At 38.5% G+C, this 23,160-nt stretch overlaps 1 protein-coding gene across 2 annotated transcripts in view; it reads right to left on the minus strand.

Moving 5' to 3' along the window:
• Cltc (clathrin heavy chain) overlaps nucleotides 1-23,160 on the minus strand; it is a 62,217-nt gene that overhangs the window by 21,945 nt on the left and 17,112 nt on the right. For both annotated transcript variants that reach the window (XM_005350468.2, XM_005350467.3), the window contains exons 2-14: nucleotides 17,950-18,157; nucleotides 14,624-14,892; nucleotides 13,786-13,947; nucleotides 11,718-11,831; nucleotides 11,195-11,368; nucleotides 9,835-10,032; nucleotides 8,151-8,351; nucleotides 4,898-5,050; nucleotides 4,335-4,457; nucleotides 3,648-3,785; nucleotides 2,723-2,887; nucleotides 2,453-2,633; nucleotides 635-798 (exon numbers count right to left, since the gene is read on the minus strand). In XM_005350468.2, coding sequence (XP_005350525.1) covers nucleotides 635-798; nucleotides 2,453-2,633; nucleotides 2,723-2,887; nucleotides 3,648-3,785; nucleotides 4,335-4,457; nucleotides 4,898-5,050; nucleotides 8,151-8,351; nucleotides 9,835-10,032; nucleotides 11,195-11,368; nucleotides 11,718-11,831; nucleotides 13,786-13,947; nucleotides 14,624-14,892; nucleotides 17,950-18,157 — 2,250 coding nt within the window. The remainder of the gene's footprint in view (nucleotides 1-634; nucleotides 799-2,452; nucleotides 2,634-2,722; nucleotides 2,888-3,647; nucleotides 3,786-4,334; nucleotides 4,458-4,897; nucleotides 5,051-8,150; nucleotides 8,352-9,834; nucleotides 10,033-11,194; nucleotides 11,369-11,717; nucleotides 11,832-13,785; nucleotides 13,948-14,623; nucleotides 14,893-17,949; nucleotides 18,158-23,160) is intronic.

Raw genomic sequence — 23,160 nt, forward strand, 5'->3', positions numbered from 1 at the left:
GGAGGAGAGGGAATCAAAGCATTCTAAGAACTGGGAGTTGGGATGATTACCTTCTCCCCCCATTTTGAGATGAAGTCTCACTATGTAGACCAGGCTGGCCTTGAACTCTGAGAAAGAACTGCCTCCCTCTGCCTCCCAAATGCTGACCCGTGTGTCACCAGACAGGGAAAGATCTAAGTATTCTAAAATGTATCAAAAACAACTTTTAAAAACATTTTTCTTAAACTGGGCATAGTGTGCACCTTTAATCCCAGCACTTGGGAGACAGAAGCAGGCGGATCTTTGCGAGTTCGAGTCTAGACCGGTCTATGTACATAGTGAGCTCCATGATAGTCAGGGCTACACAGTGAAACCTTATCTTAGGAAAAAAAAATTTCTTTTCAAAATTAAAAAAAGGAAATTCTTTGAAACTGAAACTGTTTTTCCTTCTTACTAACTTACTAATTTCCTTCCTTATTTCTTAAGAAACCACAGAGTTTTAGATTTGAAGCTCAGAAAGAAAACACCCAGCATAGAGTTTGAGAATGCTAAGAGTTTCTTTCAAATGTAAGGAAAACATTTTCAAGCACAGCTGAACCCTTGAAGAACTGCTGACCCTCAATCATCCAGAAGAATGTTGCTCAACACCACCTACCTTGAGAAAGTTCTTGACTCGCTCAGGATCGTAGCAGTTGCTTTCTCTGCAGATTCTTTCCACTTCTTTGATCTGCCCAGTCTTGCAAGCCGCCTGAATGTATTTAAAGTGCACATCTGGGTCCTGACTAAAGTTAACAATGGACCCCAGAAAATAAAAGAGACCTTAAAGAAACAAAAACAATTAATTAAATGACATAAGCACACTCTCTCTTCTTATTTGTTTGAGATGAGGTTTCACTGTGCAACCCTGAGCAGCCTACTTTGTTTTCTGAGGAACTCTAGAGGCTGTCCTAGATTGTGCTGGATTCTGCTGTGTAAACCAGGCTGATCTCTAACTCACTATGATACTCCTGCCTCTGACTCCAAAGTGCTGAGATTAAAGACGTGTGCCACCAAGCCTGGCTACATGGATATTTTTTTTTTTTTTTTTTTTGGTTTTTTGAGACAGGGTTTCTCTGTGGTTTTGGAGCCTGTCCTGGAACTAGCTCTTGTAGACTAGGCTGGTCTCGAACTCACAGACCTGCCTCTGCCTCCCGAGTGCTGGGATTAAAGGTGTGCGCCACCACTGCCCAGCTTTACATGGACATTTCTGAGAACAACAAAACTAAAAATTATTTAAGCAATTAGAAGCCATTGTTATGGTAAATGCCCCTAATATAAGTTGGCGATTTTAGAAGTTGAGTAAGAATACGAATTAATTCAGAAAGCAGTTCAATAAAACAGACCTAAGTTTCACACCCTACAAAACAGAAAATTCTGTTTAAAAGTGTTTTTCTGTTTAGTTCCTTGGGAGGACATTGGAAAGACTGAGTTCAGGCTGTCCTTGAATCTGTGACCCTTGTCCCTCATTCTACTGAGTGCTGAAATACAGGCAAGTGGTCCTAAAGTTTTCAAATAGCAAGAGATCAATAGTAAAGCGACCACTACATTCTATACGAGATTTTAAATGAAGTATTATACAGCAGTGCTTTTCCACATACAAGAGAAGACATGGAAAACAGTTTCAAAGGAATAAAGTATGGTGCTGCTCAGAACTTCTGCAAGGATGACAGTTACTCTCACCTAGACTGTCTGCTTCAGCCACTTAACCTCCCGTGGCTCACCTCAAGTTCAGCTAGACTGACTACACATGGCTACAGCTCCTTTGTGAAACAGTAAACTCAACATAGTCTTAGCACACCAATATCAAGGTAACTTAACAGAATCTAGCTCTTCTACCTAGAGCACTCATACTACAAAAGACAGAGAAAAGGTTAGGGAGGGACCAGAGTTTAGCTAATGATCCTAAGAGCCACCTAATACAGTGGTTAGATAAGTACAACTGCCAGAACTGATGTTACTGTGCAGTACCAACCCAGAGAAGCACTGCTGGGTTAATGAGGCACAAAATGCCCTTAAGAGACTGCTATTACAAGAGGCAGACTACAAATGCAATATCACTATAACTCGTCATCAGCATTTCCATTTTACACAACATAAAGACAATGCATATTTATCCAAAATTCTGCCCTTCATTTATAAAATATCCAAACAGATGGTCTTCTACACTGTATATCCATAGGATCTCATGTCCCATAAAATTAAGTTTTTTAGAAAGACAGTTTCCAGCCGGGCGATGGTGGCGCACGCCTTTAATCCCAGCACTCGGGAGGCAGAGGCAGGTGGATCTCTGTGAGTTCGAGATCAGCCTGGTCTACAGAGCTAGTTCCAGGACAGGCTCCAAAGCCACAGAGAAACCCTGTCTCGAAAAACCAAAGACAGTTTCCAACAGCTTGATTATGTCTCTCTTGACTACCAATTCTTACACTCCTATTACCTTCAAAACTCTTGAATGATTCAAAGAGTTCAATCAGAGACTGAGTTGATAGTTGTTCATGATACTTAGAAGCCACTTGAACACAGATCTGTAGATTTTGACGAATATTAGCAGACAGCATGGCTCTGAGACATTCTAGGGAGTCTTCAACGGATAAGGATCCAAAGTAATTCACTAACCACTAGAAGGGAAAAAATTTAATTAATAATTTATTATCATCCAGTGCCAACATACTACTTAATCACAACTAACAAATAAGAAACAAAATACCTCCGGGTTAAGAAGATGGGTATGAACAACCGCTCGTTTTATATCATACAAATCGGTGAAGTGTTCTAATGCACGCTGAAGTAGGCCTGCCTTTTCACACAGCTGGGCGATATGAGCCCGGTCATAGTGGGTGAACATCTGATTCCCCAGAATAGCATCTGCAACCTAGAAAACCACAGAGAGGATAAGCTGGTCTCACCTGTTTTACAACAGCATACACAACACCCAGAAAACACATTAAGGTTCAATACTGAATGGACAAAACAAAGTATCAAAGAATGTTAGCTAAATTTTTTTTAAAAATAAGAATAAACACCTCAGCCTGGCAGTGGTGGCATATAACTTTAATCCCAGCACTCAGGAGGCAGAGGCAGGCAGAACTCTGTGAGTTCGAGGTCAGCCTGGTCTACAGAGTGAGTTTCAGGACAGGCTCCAAAGCTACAGAGAAGCACTGTCTTGAAAAACAAAAAAGAATAAACATCTCAATCTCTGACTAAGAATCTGCACTTCTGTATAACAGTCACAAGAACAGGGCTGGAAGCACGACTAAGAGCATGACAGCTGTCCTGCTAGCCTGATGTCAACTTGGGAAGAGGGAACCTCGATTTTTAAAATGGCTCTAACAGATTGCTTATAAGCATATCTGCAGGGTGTTTTATTGACTAATGATAGGGATAGGGAAAGCCCTATCAGGAACAGTGTCATCCTTGGACAAGTGGTCCTGGGTTACAATAGAAAACAGGCTAAACAACCCAATTAGCAGTGTTCCTCCATGACCTCTGCTTCAATTTCTGCCTCTAGGTTCCTGCCCTGAATTCTCAGTGATGGAGTGAAGAGTTTAAAAAGAAATAAACCCTTTCTTCCCAAAGTTGCTTTGGTCAGTGTTTCATCACAGAAGCAGAAACCCTAAGACAAGAACACATACTTGAGGTGCGTGCATAAGGTTCATCTCAAGCAATCGTGTCTGTAAAGGACCTTCGGAGGGGCGATTGTTCTTCAAAGCGTCAAGTAAGAAGGCAGTACATTGCTGGATTAGATTGTATTCCATAAAGACATCCACAATCTATTAAAAGAGAAAAAAAAAACACACACACAAGATATAAGATACTATTGAAGGGGGAAAAGGGGAGGACCAAGGAGCGTGATCAGTTTGGGGGGGTAATATGAACAAACTACAATGTGTATGATGAAAATAATCATGCTAAAACTCATTTTTTACATTAATAAAAATTTTTAAATTTCCAAAATATTATTGATAACATGCACACAAATTAACATCATTTTTTATGTATAAAAATGTAAAGTATTAAGTACAAGGTTTACTTATTTCTAAATATTTTGAAATTTACTTATTTTATAGGTTTATCACATATACTCATATGTGATTTGAGTTTCTGCAAGTATGTATGTATGTGTATCATATGCATGTCTGGTGCTCAGAGCTGTTTCCTGACTGCCATATACAGGCCACAGCACATATTTGTTTGCATTAACAGACACAAAATAGTAAATATTTAGAAAATCTATTCTTTTGCAATACATTTTGTCCTTGTGAAAGTGAGATTCTCCACAAGCTCCATCTGGATGAACTGCAGTCTTCCAGTGCCATTACCTGTGTGATATCAGCAAGCGGCTCTTCATCCTGAACTAGCATCTGAGCAAACTGCTGTCCCTGATCAGGACTGATGCGCATTACGTTTCTCAGGAGAAAGATCCAGTCTGGAGTATAACCAACCTACAAACAGACAGACTTCAGTCATGCCTCAGTTTCATCTTTAAAGCCTTTTCCATAATAAAACATTATTAACAGAGAACTACTAATGAGCATAAAACATTATTTATAATTTACACATCCAATTAAGACCTTTACAATGACATATTTGTCTAGATTATACAACTATATTACTTCTAATCAGCAATGACCATTCCAAACACTATACTAGCACATGTTTAACATGCTTCTGCTATCTTAGAACTGTACTTGCTTTCATGCTAAAATTTACACCAGGTATGGACTCTACATATAACAGCTAAAGAATTTATTATGCTTTTCCAAGTAGGTCAAAGTTTTAAGGAAATTAACCAGTAAAAATGAAGCAACGTAAGGCTAATTTCTTGTTTTCTTTCTTTTTTAAAAAAATATTTTGTGTTGATAATTTGTTCCACTGAACTCACTTTTTTAGCATATAAAACAATCTTCTGGACTTGACCTGTCTCTGCAAAGCACTGGATGACTTTATTCGGGACATTGGCCCTGAGGTACACACTAAGTGCCAACGTTGGGTCCACAGACTTTACAAGATCACCCAGTTCTTCAGAACATTCCAACTGTCCAAAAGAAAAAGAATTTGGTTAGTGATCATTAAATGTTTTATAAACGAGTAGTTGATACTACTTCCCTATTAGTATATAGAAAATTCTTACTCCTTTTCTAAAAATATAAATATGCAAATATACAGGGTTCATGGTTGTTGGACTCTCGATACTGTTCTCACACTCATGGTTCTGTATAATTCTCCAGATCCCTCCTTAAATAGGGATAGACAGCCACTGAGACTTTGCTTTTAGTAATTCCCCACGACCTTGTTGAGAACATACCTTTCCTTTACCCACAGAATTTTATGAATCTAACTAATAAGATTCAAATATAGCAGTCATGTCTTCAATTTCTCAAAAACAACGTCACTGGTTTTTCTATTGGTGTGTGTGCCCGTGGAGATCAGAAGAGGAGTATCAGACCCCCTGGAGCTGTCGTTTGAGGTGGTTGTGAGCCATAATGCATGAGTGCTAGAAATTGAACTCCTGTCCTCAGGAAGAGCTTAATATATGCTATGAACCACTAAGCTATTTCTTTAGACCCCCGGATAATACAACTTTTAATGTAATATTGTCAAATAAAAACCAACAATGTCAGTTAGCCTGTAATGCTAACACTTGGGAAGCTAAAGCAGGAGTTCAGGACCTGTCTGTGCCCCACATAGAGACACTGTCTCTAAATAAGTACATTAATTAATTTTAGAAACTGAGCTAAATGACCGTTACTTACATAAGAATGATTCTAAAACTCTAAGGATAATTTCTAAACTAGTATATAATCTTTACATTTCAAGCACCTAAGATCTATCTTTTATCTTTTTTTAATTTTAGGGTTTAAGATGGTAGGTGGACACTAAACTTACAAAGTCAAACATACAAAATTTAAAAATTTCTAGCTAGTATACAGCAGATACATCTTCAAGTTAGCTTCTTAAAATTTCTGCTTTGAGGTCAGGTAGTGGTGGCACACACCTTTAATCTCAGCACTCAGGAGGCAGAGGCAGGCGGCGCTCTGTAAGTTCCAGGACAGTCAGAGCTGTTATACATGGAGAAGCCCTGTCTCCAACAGCACCCCCCACCCGACACACACACACACACACACACAAAACTTAGCATAAGTTTCTATTTTCCCCACTTTTTTTTTTTTTTTTGCAGTTTTGGGAAGTGAACCTACTAGGGCCTTGCAGATCCCAAATAAGTCGGTCCTCTACCATCAACCCACAACTCCAGTCCAACTTTCTAATTTATTCTAGATATACACACATGAATGCCAGAGACTATGAAGGTCAGGTTATCAGATTCCCCTGGAAATTACAGGCAGCTATGAGCTGCCTGGCATTTGTGCTGGGAATTTCACTTGATCCTCTGTAGAAGCAGTTATGTACTCGAAACTACTGAGCCATCTCTCAAGCCCCAATGGGAATTTTTAAAAGAAAGTAGCCCTTATAATTCAGCATTCAAAGAAGTTCTATCAATCTACACATCTTAACTGAACATGCTAACTAATGATTAATGAACTATTTTTTACTACAAATGAGTTGCATCTGATTACCAACAAAAGGTAATGATATTTTAAAAAAATAATTCCCTATTGCATAGATAAACTCAGTTATCTGTGCTGTTCCCATTATGTTATTTTATGCCATTAAAACAGTCCTCAAATATGTGTTAGATTAGTTATTCTTTAGTAGACAATGGTATGTGGCCAAACCTCTCAAGTCTGAAGTACTATCGTCTAGTATTCTGTAAGTACTATCCTCTAGTATTCTGACAAGACTAGCAGAAGCCAGGTTAAGAAACATGAACTTAAGACTCCAGAATTTACCAACACTGTCAATACACACTAATGTTGAAAAGTTTGATATCTTTGTAAGTAATTCACTACAAGATTGCTTGCTACAAGCTGGGTAGTTTAATCCCAGCACTCGGGAGGCAGAAGCAGGCGGAACTCTGTGAGTTTGAGGCCAGCCTGGTCTACAAGAGCTAGTTCCAGGACAGGCACAAAAGCTTCAGAGAAACCTTGTCTTGAAAAGAACAAAAACCAAAAACTACAAGAGTGTTATATCAGTTCTTGACAAAGGCGTGAAACATAGTAACTCAATATTGTTACTTTAAGTAGGAAAGCTTTGTGTAACTCTATGGAAATAATGATAAATTGTTTAAAAGCTGTTTGTTGCCCTCTAAATGATATTTATTGCTTGCTTTTCAGTCAATCTTCTACATTAAAAAAAAAAATGTGCTCTGCCAAACAATAGTATCCCACACCTTTAATCCCAGCATTCAGGAGACAGAGGCAGGCAGATCTCTGAATTTGAGCCCAGCCAGGTCTACAGAGCGAGTTCCAGGACAGTCAGAGCTACACAGAGAAACCTTGCTCTGCAAAATGATATAAAGTATGTGCTGAATGAATATAAAACACAAAGAAATTCTACAGTACAGAAAGCTAGTAAATACAGCCTGGTCTACAGAGCTAGTTTCAGGACAGGCTCCAAAGCCACAGAGAAACCCTGTCTCAAAAAAACAAACAAACAAAAAAAAAAGAAAGCTAGTAAATATATTTTACAAAAGGCTTCTATACTTGAAACCTTTTAAATACTTTTTCATGTAATACCAGCTTTTTATGAAATCACTGTCAGACACTACCTCACTACATCAAATACAGCCAGCGCGGCTATCTCATAAACATATGAGTGATCTTACATTTTATATAACGTGTTCTCCCTGAATACCCAAGTATATTTACTACATGTTTGTGACAGTTTATAAATTCTTACAGAGAGAGACAGAGGGGACAGAGAGAGAGCAGAACAGCTAGGCATGCATGTCAAGTGTGGGGTGTGAAAGATTCACATGCCAGGCAATGTCAGATACACTGACAAATACGCCTGCACAAGGAAGCAAGCGTATGGAAAATTCTCCAAGGCTAAAAGGCTAGGAGTTTTAACTACCAAGCAATATTCCTGAGTCAAATTTTAAAGTGGCAAGGTGTCTTCTCATTCTATTTCCACAAACATTTAACAAATAACAGATGAAGATATTCGGATAGAAACTAATCATTTTAACTTGTTAGCACAGAACTTAATCAAAGGAAAAGTGTAACAATATAAAGTACCTTATCTTCTTTCAACCACTTCTCCAAAAGTTGTTTCCGCCCTTGCTGAAGTACAGGTCTACACAATTCTAAGGATTCGTATTTGTTTAGCTGGCCCTGGTCCAAAAGGATTCCAAAGTACTGAAGTAGAGGTGAAGTTTGACCTGGCTGAGCTGGGACACTCTGGAATCGACGGATGGTGTCTGGAGTACGAAGGATTCCCTTTAAGAAGAAATATTAAAAATTCCTCAGTGGCTGAGTCACACTACTAACTGTACAGGTCTCTGGTCAATCTGGAGTGCATGGTTGACCCATGAACTCCACATTCCAAATATTCACCACATAGTGCAGATTCAATAAATGTCTGTCACACCTCTGGCTTAATGTCACAAAATTATTAAAAATCAGAAAATGACAAGGTAAATAATTATGCCAATGTATGAAACAATAAGTACAAAGAGTCCTCCCCAGGGAAGAGCACACCAATTGGTTACCTGTCAGGAGCCAATTTCCTCCTAAAATCATTGCAGGAACCATCACCCTGGGTAGTCTGCAGAGAACCCCACACCCCTAATTGTGTTAGGAATTGTTCTATTGACAGAGCCTACCCCACACCCAAATTGGCTGTTAATGGAGAGCTATCTGTTAGCGGAACCCACCCCACATTCCAAACTATCTAGAGAACTAGGTGTGTTAGCTCCTTGTGACTTCCTGGCCTACGTGACCAACACGGACCATGTGACCAACGTGAACCACGCGGCAAGAGCCCAGGCCCCTGTGCCCACCCCCCAACTCCTTACCCTATATAAGCTGTACCCCATCTCTAATAAACGGAGGCTTTGACAGGAACCCCCGCTTAGCCTCCTTCTTGTCTCCTAGCTCATATCTTCCAGATAGTGCCTCTCCGGGACCCTGGAATAACTGACTGCAGGGTGGGTTACAACCCCTAGACTGAGTAGCCCACCCAAAAGCGGTTTACAGTTACCTACTATCTTACGATCAGCCCTGAAAACATGTACCTATAATTAGGATCACAGACTAGGCAGGCTGGATTTGTGTTTAGGAACATCTTCATGCACATATAGGTATGTGACAACAACTAATGAAGAGGCGAATGTAAAAGAGAGCAAGAGACATATGGGAGTCTTGGAGGGAGGAAAGGGAAGGGGAATATGGTATAATTGATTTTAATTTCAAAAATTAAAAAAACTATAAAAAGAAAAGGATAATCATGAAATGGTAACTGATAGTCATTAAATCAAGTTCAATTAAGTACAAATTTTATAATTAACACTGGTTGGGAATGCAAGGTTTAAATTCAGTTTAACATAAACCAACGTAAATTCTTACAGGAATAAATTCAGCTCATTTTCTGACAACTCTACAGACCAAAAATTCAAGAGCATCTGTTTAGTGATTAACTTTCCAAATTAAAATAGCTAGCCATCATTTATGAGGTCAAACAGTGTAACTGGACATGGTTGCACCTACATCTACTGTAGGTCTTTATCTACATATTTTTTCTAAGATTCTGGGGTTTTAAACAACAACTCTAGAGACACTGAGAATTAGTTATCATATTCTATTAAAGGAAAAATATAACTGAAAAGTGGCTAGTTACTCTTACAAAGCTGGTTTCTCTTCTAAAAGTATCAGAAATAGAGATTAAATACCTCAATCATAGCAACTTCAGTTTCCTATTTACCTTTGGTGCATTAGCGGCCACCTTTGCAGCCTCTGAGTAGTTTCCCTGGGCGAAAAGAGCATTAAATTTCCGGGCAAAGAGTTCTTCAGCACCAGCTAAGTTGTTCCGCACAGCCATTCTAAGGGCCAAATCGGGATTTTGTAGGACATTGGTGATGTAAGGAATTATGTTTTCTTCTTCTACACAAACTGACAGAACCTGCAATTTATCAATTAGAGAATTGTTACACTGTGTTAAATCTTTTTAGATCACATCACAAAGGTAATCAATTACTTTTGTCAAATTTTGACACTTGCTTGTTTTGCCACCATGATTTCTAGAATCTCCACTATCAATGCTTACAGTGTATGGTAAAATTACAGCAGGAGCTTTAGGTTAACACAGCACAACAGCAGAAAGAAGGAAGCACCCCTGGCTCCACAGCTCCTGATTATCAAGTCACCCTAACAGACTTATTCTTGATTTTTTTTCCATGAGAGACACATACAAACTGAACTACTTAATTTTCAAAGATCACCTTTTGGTGCTGCTAGAAATACAATTAAACAAAGATAAGGCCCTTTCTTAAGGAAGACTGATGACAAAAACATCAACCAACTTCAATTCAGCATGGCAAAAATGTTACAAAGACAGGTACTTTCAGGTCAGGGATGCAAAGCAGCTGAGCCTAGAGCTGAGGTGAGAGACAGAATTGTCTCATGATAAACACGCCACTTTTCAAAGACTGATTAATGGATACCACTAGGTACCCATGTGGTACACAGACATACATGTAGATAAAATATCCGGACATATAAAATAACAAAAACTAAATAATGACTCATGCCATTTATTAGACCTAGAAATAATGATCAAGGTAAATATAATTAAGTCATTGCAAAAACAAATTAGATAACGAGATTATATCTTATTATTATTTTATGTTTTTTGAAACAGGTTCTAATTATATAGCCTTAGCTGCCTCCAAATCACAGAAATCCTTTGCCTCATTCTTTCAAGTAGGACGATTAAAGGCATGCACTCCATGCCAGATTCTATATTACAATCTTTCAAATTATATTTATTTAGCAGGTGTTATGTGTGTATCCATGCATACACACACACACACACACACACACACACACACACACACCTTAATTAATTTTATTAGCTTTAATCTCCTCCTTGGACAGGAGGCGCCTAAACTTATGCCTGCTATTTTATGTCCTGTGACTTTATCTCATTTGTCTTCTTTGCCTCCTCTCCATGATGTACTCTTTTCTGATATCCAAAATCATCTTTCGAAAAACAAAAAACAAAAACAAAAACCCCCAATAATGATAACATGTTGCTTAGATGCGTAAGTTAAAGGTTTTCTTACTTGTCCCTTTCTGTTGACTCCTATTATTCCAGCTGTGGCTTCATGAGGGGCAGTAACGAAGATCGTTTCTCCACTGATTCTGTTCATGTAGATGCACGTGCCAGTCTCAAGGTCATAGAGGTGGATATAACCATACTTGGTAATCAAGAACACGACATCATGCTTTTCACTTATCTGAAGAGAAAATAAACACTTTCTATAAAACTCTGACACAAAACTTACAGGAAATATACTAAAGTAATACTAAGGTTTCCTTCATTACAGCTTGTTATTTATGTATGGGATACCTAAAGCTCAAACATAGAACACAAGAGTATGTATGAAAAATCTGACAGACAAAAGAGATGGTAATTCTGACCACTTAAGATAACCGAATTTACGGATTACATAGGAGTGTTATTGTACCAAATTTTACTAATAATTTTTATTTTAGAGTAATTCTTTCTTTTAAGCAACACTCATATCAACTATGAACAGGAGTTAAGTTGAAATTTTTGAAAATCCAATTATTTTAATGAAATACCTGCATTGCAACAGGAAAGTCATTTTGTGCTTCTGGAGGAAAGAAAACATCCACCGCCTTCTTTGGAAAGGGCTGGTTCCCTGTGGGTGGTGTACCAACTTCAATGATATGCAACTGTTCAAAAGAAAACAAAATCTACTATCAACCCAAATTATTTATCAGTTGGTCATAGCAAGTTTTTTTGAGCCCCCAAATGGAAATAGCCAAAATGTCTACAATCAGTGAACTGTACTTGATCCATCTATACTATGGGATGCTCCTCCATAAATTAAAACTGACTAGGAGGAAGCTGACCTCAAACTCACACATTTACTGTATGATTTTTGTTGCTGTTGTTGAAACAAGGTCTCACACAATATGCCCTTGGATGGGCTGGAAATCAATAGATCAGAATGGCCTGGGACTCACGGAATCTGCCTGCCTTTTGTATGCTGGGATTAAAGGTGTGCACCACCATGCACAGCTCTATACCATTCTCAAAGTGGCAAAATTATAGAGGTAGGAAGTGGGTTTGACTCTAAAGACATGATGGGGCTTGGCAAGATGGCCCAGCCTACGGTAAAAGCAAAATTATGGAATAGGCCTGACCAACTACTTAAATTCAATCCTTGGAAGCCATGTAAAAAGGCCAGATGCATCTGTAAAGCTCCAGCACTCTTAGGACTACTTGGAAGGTGACAGGAGAATCACTTGAGCTCCTGAGTGCTAGGATTTAGGTCACTGCAATCTTTTTCTTTATTCTTGAAAACTACTTACTAAGGTGACATGGGGTGGAGAACTGTAAAACAAAGATGAAGTTAGGGTTTTTCTGACTCTGGGATACAGAGATAGAGGACAGTAGTCTACAAATTCTGGAAGCAAGTAGAGCCACTCTTCCATTTTAGAAGCAGCAAACAGTTGCTTTCCATGTCTCTCAGAGCTAGGATGCAAGCCATGTGACTTTGCCTATGTGGGACTTCAAAGAGGGAGCACAAGACATCAGGTTATTTTAAGACGGAGGGAGAGTCTACTCTGGAAGTGAAAATAGCAGCAGACTGAGTCACCAGGCATCCAGCAGTACAGGCGTAACAAAAGCACAGTTCAAAGATCTGCAGCGTGATTTCTGGCTGGAACCCTGGCTACTACCCATGTTTTCTCATTTCTTATTTCCCACACTTAGTGATACAGCTGTCCTAGCTACTGCCAGGTATCCGGTAACCTGTCAATAAATTTTTTATACTCTAATCAACCAGACCTTGTTTCTGCTGTCCTCAACTACGAATTCTAATACACAAAGTGCTTCAATCTGTCTAGGTAATTTCAATGTACAGCTAAGGATGAAACTCTCCAACTTAAGCTGCTGTCCATTCCATCGATATCAAGTCACCTAGGGGATTTAAAAAGGACAGCGCTTAACGAAATCAGACTTCATCTTGGACAATCTTAATGAATCAGACTTTAGACATGTAGCACACACACAAATAGGTATTTGAGCAACTCTAATGAGTCTATGCAGAATTAAGGGAAGGACATCAACAAAAAGCCTTTGATAAAGGCAATCAAAATAAAGAATACAAAGAGCTCAAAGTTGGCACAATGTATAAAGATCTATAATGCCAGCACTCAAGAGCCTGAGGGAAGAGGACCAACTTCAAAGTCAGTCTAGGTTATATAACAAGACACTGTTAAAAGTAAAACCCACAGCCAGGCGATGGTGGTGCACGCCTTTAGCCCAGCACTCGGGAGGCAGAGGCAGGCGGATCTCTGTGAGTTCGAGACCAGCCTGGTCTACAGAGCTAGTTCCAGGACAGGCTCCAAAGCCGCAGAGAAACCCTGTCTCGAAAAACAAAAAACAAAAAACAAAAAAAAAAAAAAAAGAAAAAGTAAAACCCACAGATGGCAGAATAGGAAATAAAAATATTAAAAGAATGCCATCATTTTACAAGTACTACCATACATACCATTTGTCAGTCACAAATCTGAATATTAATTATGAAATTAATGAAAAATAAAGATGAGTATTTTGAACTTAGATGACAAAGAAGAGCATAACAGACCCACTAAAATAATTATCACAGACAAAACTTACCTTCCCTCCTGCCTGACCCCGTACAGCAAAACAAAACAACGTTGATTCTTCTGCATTTCCTTCCATCTTAAATTGTGCAAAGCTAGCTGCATGTCCTTCAATAGGCTGAGACACTTTCCTATCTACAGAATAGAGCTGCATAGCTCCAACCACACGATTTTGCTACAAAGAATCAAAAATAAATAAATAAATATCAGATTCAATTAGTGAAATAGTTATAATACTTTGCCATCTTTAACAGTACTTGTTATTGAGTTTCTCAATGTAGAGCTGATACATCTTAAAGTTTAACTCCAAACATTATCTTATTAAAGCTTAATGTGAATGTATAAAACATACCTCATCTAATCATCTCTTTGCACCATCTTAAAAAAAAAAGGATTTATTTATTTATTATGTATACAGTGTTTTGCCTGCTACCAGTAGAGGGCACCAGATCTCATTATAGATGGTTCTGAACCACCACCACCATGTGGTTGTTGGGAATTAAACTCTGGACCTCTGGAAGAACAGCCAGTGCTCTTAACCTGAGCCCTCTCTCCAGCCCCTCTTTTACGCCATCTTAATACAATACAGTAGTATTCACTTTGCAGTACACTGACTCCATAATAAATTCTAAATCACTCAATCTCTACTTAATCTGCAAGAATTAAAAATTGGTAAGAGTACTGACATTTTATGTCAGGTTAAAGTTTTAAACCAGCAATCACTATTTTTAAAAAGAAAAAGTCTTTCAAAATCAGCCAAATTCAACAATGCTGGGTTTTAAAGACCTAACTGAAGTGTGTGTCAACAATCCCTTAGATGACTTCTTTATCAAAAACTAAAAAAATGTTACCTGTGCAGATATGCCAGTCAGAAGCAACCACTTCTGCTTTGCATCTGTACGGTAATTGATAATCTGGCATCCTGCGAGGCTAGAATGACGATCAAACATTTTCACTGGCTGAGACTCTCCTTCCATACTCCAATGATACACTGCATTATCCGTGACAAGAGCGACCGTATTCAAAGAGATCCATTTCCAGAAGGTGACATCATCAGTCATGGTATGTGCCTTCATTTTACTTTTCATTTCAATGTTAAATATCTGAAGAGTTTTTGCAGCTAAATACAGAATTAAAGAATAATGAGAAAAGCAAAGTCCAAAATGAATTAATACCTACCAGACTAGCCCTTAACTTTCAAATTATATGGTTCTACCCTGAGACTAAAAACTAACTACAAGAGTCACACTTCTAGAGCCACAGCCACTGAGCAGCTGATACAGGAGTCACACTGCTAGAGCTACAGCCACTGAGCAGCTAATAGCTGAGACCAAGCAAACAAATCTACACCTGCAACCTTAAGCAAAACTCTTACCTCTATGGACACTGTAACACTATAAGCACATGACTTCTATGGGATTCTATACCCCAAATGAAAACGAGACTAAGGAACAGCTTTCTTATTGATAAAAAGCAAAGCTGTTAACTTTCATTACACAGGTGACGCATAAACTAAGGCAGCTGTATATACAAAAGACAAAGCAAATCTAATAGAAACACAAGGAGGAAATATCTACTTTTTAAAATGCAGTCATTTCTCATTCAATTCAATATTGTGGAAACTGCGTTTTGAAAAGAAGTTGTACTTCAACTTTGCCGTGTCACCACAGCGCATGCTACATTGAACTGGTCTAAGATACAAAGGGAAGTATAAGTGCTGGAGGAGAAAGGAAAGGGAGACAGGGAGGAGGATGGTTTCAGATGCTGTTAATATACTGGAGGTGAGAACAAGTTCAAGCTTCATCCAGTTAAGACAGCAAGCATTTAGTAAAAGGAGGGTGAAATTTGCCTCGAATGTTAAAAGTCCAAAGTCAGATGCAAAGGCTTATACCGGTCATGTGAAACCGACCACAGTCGAAAAGGTGATTTCACTGCAATGAACAGTGGCCAAAGCCCACAGCTATCACTAGGCTGTGAAGATTCATTCTCAGAGACTAAGGATAACTCCACTCCCGAGCCATAGACAATCTGGCTATGGCTAAAGGACAAAAGCTGTCAAGAGTGGGAGGGTGACAGGGCTTTGTACCATAACCCATCTTACTTACTGCATAACAAAGCCTTCTTCTACAGGGCACATTATAGGACTCCCATCCCACAGTTTATAAACCACACCAGACTCAAGAAATTGTGAAAGTTATAGTCCTGTTTATAAAAAGAAGGCATGAAGTTTAAACTGGCTTCGGAGGGAAGCAGAATTTTGTAACGATTTGCTTTTCTTTGCTGTACCCACCAACCTCCAGATAACTAGACTTTCATTCTGTTTTACATGAAAGGGGCTGGAAAATGTGCAAGTTTAAGGGTCTGGGGAGAGGAACAAGGGATAACAGCCATGATATAGACCAATAGACACAAAGTATAACATACTATTTTACAAAGCTTTAAAAATTTCTCAATGATTCTTTTTAAGGAACAGGACAATGACTAACACAATCTAATTTAAGGTAACTCACCATCTGCACACATAAGAAAGCATTAAGAAATATGATAAAATAACAGTAACATTAAAAATAGAAAAGAATTCGGCAAAATTTAGTTGATGCCCTTTAAAAAAGAAGTGTGAGGGATGCTAAGCACTTGAATTCAAATTATTTAAGGAAGCTAAAGGACATTTAAAATGTAGTATACTTTTAGACAGAAGCAAATGTGTACTGCCATAAAACATCTGGCTCCTGAAGATGAGACCAACTTTCACCTGCCATAAATACTGATGATTTTTGTTGACTATGCTGTTCTTAGCTCCCAACCTAGGATAGGTTAAATATTGACACTTCAAAATGTTCCAAAATCTGTACAATGAAATCAAAAGGTTTGAGTTTCTAATTTTCAATGTTCAAGTTAGTGATGCTCAAGAATAAAGTCTATGCAAAGATTCCCAAATGCAGGCCTATGAGATTGCTCAGCAGGGAGCTGCTGCCAAGTCGTCCCCAGGATCCACATGGTGGAACCAAATAACAGACTTCCCCAAGTTGACATCTGACCTGTGCATGTACACCCACATACAGAAACACACAAAAGAAACAAAATGTTATAAGAATTATAAATAAACTCCCCAAAGCCAAAAAGCTCAATACTTCTAGACCTGAGCATTACTAATAAGTTACTCAACGTGTATTATTAGAGATTAAACAGGTGGGGGGCATGGTGCTGCAATCTGATTCTAGTACTACGGAGGCAGAGACAGGTGGATGGGTCTTTGTGGGTTTGAAACCAGTTTGGTCTATACAGCAAGTTCCAGACCAGCCAGGGCTACTGTCAAAGAGACCTATCTCATCAAAAGAAAACAGAAAACAACCAAACCAAGACCCCAAACAGAGTTTAAATGATGTGAAATAAAGACTGGTTAAAAGTTCAGCACCTCTAAAAACTCATCCACACTTAGTTCAAAGGATGAGAAAATGGGTTCTCAGATAATATGAGATTGTTCAACTCTATTTAAATTGATAAGCAGTATAGTTCCCCATGGAAACAAGTTAGTTTGGCTGAGCCTGGTTGCTCCCACCTATGATCCCAGCTACTCAAGAAACTTAGTCAAGAGGTTCAAAGCCACCCTGAGGAAGAGAGCAAGACTCAGTTAAAAGTAAGTAAATAAATAAATGGGTAGATAGATAGGCAGATAAAAATCAAAGAAAACTGCACAGTCTGAATAAATGCAAACACCCTTGATTCCAAAGCTTGGTATGCATTCCTTCTCCTTTCTTTCCCACCCTCTCTAACCAGGGTCAACTCAAGCCATTTTTAGAGCTTAAGGCCTAAAGTACAGAAAGGCACAGAATGGAGAAGCTGATTATCACAATAAACTCCGAAGTACTTAAGTCCTAATATTAAGCTATGACTTATTACAGAGTATTACTTTTATTACTCTATACAGAAATGCTTTTAGTTGTCTCATTATATCAGATATAAAACATAAATGTATTTATCCTAAAAACCTAAAATTATTCCAAGTACATCTATTCTAAGACATTTCACAGAAACATTTCATGTAAAACTCATAAACACTAACTCAAGTTCAGGATTTAATTAAATTTACTCAACATACTAAAAGAGCACACCAATAACTGTATTTGCATAAAATATACATAAGAATTTCAAGAAAAACATCCACAATCTTTTATACCTTTCAGGGCAATCACTTTGCTGGCAGGATTCATGATGGCACTGTCTGCTGAGATGGGTCTTCGAATTGGATTGCTCGGATCATTCATATCAATGATTACCACCTGGGCCTGTTCTCCTACTTTTTCTCTAATGCAGATGAATTTATCTGACTCCATAGTCAGGGTACTGAAGCCAATGTTTGCTGGGTTGATACCCAGGTTCTGGAGCTGAAAAGAAATATAGACCATGTTACCAAATATGAAAGTATAATTTGACATTCATATATTATCATCAATTTAAATCCTAGTTTAACCATCAATGCAAGGCCAACAGTGATGATAGGCAAGTAATAGACTTTCTTCATTGTCTGAAAATATGTGGCATTCAACTGTTGCAGCTTACCTTCACATTACAACTAAGGAGGTTAGAGATGAAGTTAAAGGAAGAGCAACTTCTGAGTGCTGGTGTTTATGGTTCAAGGGATTTATGACCATTATGTTTCTTGGTGAATTGTCAATCTTTGAACTATTGAACTTAGTCTCTTTTACCCCACTAACTTAGCACAATTATTTATTCCCCTGCATTAGGCTTCAGGTAAAATAATATTTTAAAAAGGAGAAAAAAAATTAAAATCAGAGTTTTCAATCTGAAGAAGAAACATGGGCTAGCATGAGCAAAGTTATGCTGTGCAAGAGTCAAACAGGCTATATAGAAGTGGATCTGTCAGATGCCTCTATATAAGCAATGCCTTCAAGAAGCCAGTCTAGAGAATTCTTTCCAGGGGAAGCACGTGCTAATGCAAAGGCCCGTGCAAATGTCTGAAAGAGCTACAAGTACTTAAAATAACACGGAGAGTATAGACTAATAAAGGATTGAACAGGGAATAAAGATTATACAGAGAGGCAAGAAAGAATGGCTTGCCTGACAAGCTAAATTTACTTCCTAAGAATCCTGAACTTACAATACAGGTAAAAAGAACTACTTAAGAATTTTAACAGCTAAGCATGGTAGCACATGTCTGTAATCCAAACAAAAGCAGGAGATCTGAGTTTGAGGCTAGCCTGGTCTACAGAGAAAGTTCCAGGATAGCCATGACTACACAGAGAAACTCTGTCTTGAAAAACAAAAATCAAGAAATTTTTGCTCTATATGAATAGCAGACACTACAGTATTTATTCAGTAAATAGTTGCTCTATAGACGGTACATCTTCGAAAGCAAATTAAGTATTTGAGTACGGAAGTCACCGGTGACTAGAAAGGATCTCTACTAGACTGGAACACTAATTCTCTGGATGATCAAATCCTCCTAAAAGAGACTGCCTGAAGGGCTGGGTCCACTAGCCTAGACCAGAGAGCATTCACACTCCCCTTCTCCCCCCATGGTAGTAAATTGTCATGGTGTAAATTGAGAAAAAGCCCTTGTGCTCCAGCTACATAGCTTCCCTTCACTGCACAGGCTGAGCAATGTTAGTTGTATTTTATGGAATTCTTTTGTCAAACTCTTTTGCTACAAATAAACAGGCCAGGATCTGAAATAGGTCCAGAACGAGCTTAAGAGCTTCTTTTACTTTCACTTCCCTTTAATTACTCAAACACTATAGTATAACCAGTTATAAAATGTAGTTAGTTCTAACTCAGACACAGCATTGGAGGGCAAAGAGCCAAGCAACTATCTAACCATTAACGCACACGCAGCATTAAAGTAGAACAATAACCAGCTTTATAAGCTCAAGATATGCTACAATGCCAGGCAAATCAAAAGCTATATAATAGGTAACTTATAATGAATGTGGTTATGGTTAAACAGTATGAATCGATTTTTACTTCTTTTTGACATTAACCTATTGAGGGAGGGGGTGGAAACAGAGTTTATCTGTATAGCCCTGGCTGTCCTGGAACTCTCTGTATATCAGGTTGGTCTCCAAGTCACCTGCCTCTACATCCTGAGTGCTGGGACTATAGGGTGTGCCACCATCACCCAGTTTCTACTTTTAACTTCAGATCTAGAGAAAGATGAATGGAAGCTGTCCCCAAATAAACAAATGGTCTGTGGGTGGGATTCTGAGACAAAAATCTTTTCTTTGGATACAAGCTATCCACCTAGTTCCTGAGGAAGAATACACATCTGTTTTTCAGAATAGAGGGCCATTAGTCTCTCAAAAGATTCATGTGGATAGTTTCTTTCTCAGTGTTGCTCAGAATTTACATAGCTATACATAGAAACACAGCATACTAGCTTCTGAATAACTTCATGAGAATTATGACACACTCTCTCTATCCTAAACCTTTACTTCACCTACTGCACTTTTTAATTACAGATATCATTGCTTTTTTTTTTCTTTTAATTTTTCAAAACAGGGTTTCTCTGTAGCTTTGGAGCCTGTCCTGGAGCTTGCTCTGTAAACCAGGTTGGCCTCAAAAATCAGAGATCTGCCTGCCTCTGTTTCTGGGATTAACGATGTGCACCAACACCACCAAGCATGTTTAATTTCTTTAGTATCTAAAAAAATGCAGACTTAAATAAAGTGTTAGTCAGAAACCAAAATTAAAAACAAAATATTGTAGGGAGGAGGACACGGTGGCTGCTAAGCTGCAATGCCACACACAGGATGAAGCAGAAGGACTGCCAGACTACAAAGACCATGTTTCAAAAAAGCTAAACCAGAGGCTGGAGGAATGACTCTGCATTAAGAGAACTGACTATTCTTCTAAAGTATCTGGGTTTGATTCCCAGCACCCACATGTTAGCCCACAACCATCTGTCAACAAAAGTTCCAGGGAATCTGATGCCCTCTTCTGACTTCTGTGGGTATCAGAAATTCACACGATGCACAGGCATACATGCAGGCCAACATCCATACACATAATACTTTTTCCATTTAAAAGCGGAAAAATGATGCCATGCAGTAGTGGCACACACCTTTAATCCCAATACCTGGGAGGCACAGGCAGGAGGATCTCTCTGAGTTAGAGGCCAGCTTGGTCTTCCTTCAAAGTAGTTCCAGGACAACCTTCAATTTCAAAGGCAACTCCAAGACAAGGAGCCACTACTCGAAAAGACAGTAATGCTAAAGAGTAGTTCCCTCTTGAAATCCCAGTACTTGTCTCAAAAAAAAAAAAAAGTGTAGTCAGTTTGAGAATGACATCCCTGAGGGTACTTTGGCAGGAAGTATTCAGACCTCAATAAGGGGCTTAGTCTAGTCTCTTGGAGCACAGGTAAGGGTATTTTTATAAGGGGAACACTGGTAATAGGAAATCCATTATAAACTGAAGAATAGGTCATATAACTAAATATTTTAAGGATAAAGATGAAAGGACTTGAAAATACTCCAAATAGCTGAGTTTGGTAGCTTCTACCTGTGATCCTACTTACTTAGGAAGCTAAGGCAAAAGGCTCATTAAGTATAAGGCCAACCTGAGCTATATCACAAGACTTATCCCAGGAAGAAAAAGAGACACAGACAGACAGACAAAGAGAGAACAAGAGAGCAAGCATGGAAGAGTGAGCATTAAGAGACAGTACAAGAGAGAGCTTATGTGTGTGTAGGCAAGTGGATTAAATTGAAACTAAAACATTCAAGTATGTTTAAAAACACATTTAAATTATGGCCATTTGTACTACTAAAAAGAAACTCCTCTTCCCTAGAAAGTCTTTCCTGGATGTTAGCAAAAGACAGGAACTTCAAGGATCCTCCTAGTTAGCGGGAAGGTACACTTGCAACCCCCTCTGCAGGGAAAGTTGGCAAGTTCTTTTCTCTTCCTGGTATCACCTGAGGCAATTATGCACCGATTCTGCTCATACTTTCCTATAATATAGGAAAGACGGAAAAATACCATAACAGTAGTGAATAGGGTCAGCCACCATTAACTGTAATTCTGGCTTAGATGTACCCTTAGAGTAAGAACACATAAAAGACTGCCATACTTGATAACTATGTTTAGTAATATTTGTACAGGACTTAATCTTTCAAAATGTAGCAATACTGCTAAAGGTTTTCTTTTCAAAACAACCATAAAATATTCTTAAATCAACTATAAAGGTGTGATGGTATATGAGCGATGCCAGAGAAAGTGATGATTTCAGAAGGCAAATCTACACATTTGCATCAATTTTCAGAAGACCCACAGCAATACCCAACTATAGCCATATCTCAGTAGTCTTAGTTGACAAAACATTGCCCTTGAAGCTAAAGATATTCTACATTGAGATATGCTTGTCTGCTAGTTTTTGTTGTCAACCTGACACAACCTTGAGTGACCTTAAAAGAGGGAATCTCTATGAGGAATTATCTAGAGCAGGTTGTACTGTGGGGGATCATCCATATTGTTAATTGACCCTGTGAATGGCACCATTCCCTAGGCATGGCATAATGAACTGTTTAAGAACAAAAGAAGCAAGATGAGCAGAACCAAGCAGTCAGTATCTGTGTGGTCCTTTCTCTGTGGCTATGAATGTGATGTGAGTTGCTATGTAAGTTCCTGCTTCCATTTCCCTCAGTGATGTACTGTAACTTGGAATTGTAAGCCCATAAGCCCTTTCCTCCCCTAAATTGCTTTCAATCAGAGTACTTGATCACAGCAACAGAAATGAAACTTAGGAAAGCTTGAAAATGCCAATTATGAAGACATTTTTTTCTAAACTTCAAAGTGCTATTGTGGGAATCTAGAAAAAAAGCATTTGGATTCACATACATATAGTACAGCATCCAGTGGCAAAAAAAGGTTCATTACAGTCCTGTAGTCCTGAGAAGCCACTCACCCCATCAGTCTCTCATTCAAGCAATTAGGGATATTTTTCCTTAGTACAATTAAGAACAGATTTCCATTCTAAGTTCTCAATCAAAAATTAATAGGATAATGAACAAAAGCATACTAATTATCCACTGCTTCTTTCTGAGAAACACATGATCTTTGTAACCTATTATTTGGTTTCCAGGCTAGATTTTGGTTTGCCAAATGGCATTACTTTAGGACCTAAGCTTGAACTTAACTTATAACCAACTCAAAGCTTCTGAGTACCCTGGAATTACCCAGTTATAAACAATATGCAAACCTCTCCTTTATGCATAAGGCAGATGTGGTGGTGGAGCATACCAATACCCAGCACTGAGAGGCAGAGGCAGGAGGATCTCTAAGTTCGAGGCCAGCCTGGTTCCAGGACAGTCAGGACTATACACAGAAAACCCGTCTTGAAAAAAAAACAAAAAAAAAAAAACAAAAAAAAAAACAA

The sequence above is a fragment of the Microtus ochrogaster genome, chromosome 7 (genome assembly GCF_000317375.1).
Source record: "Microtus ochrogaster isolate Prairie Vole_2 chromosome 7, MicOch1.0, whole genome shotgun sequence".
Lineage (NCBI taxonomy): Eukaryota > Metazoa > Chordata > Mammalia > Rodentia > Cricetidae > Microtus > Microtus ochrogaster.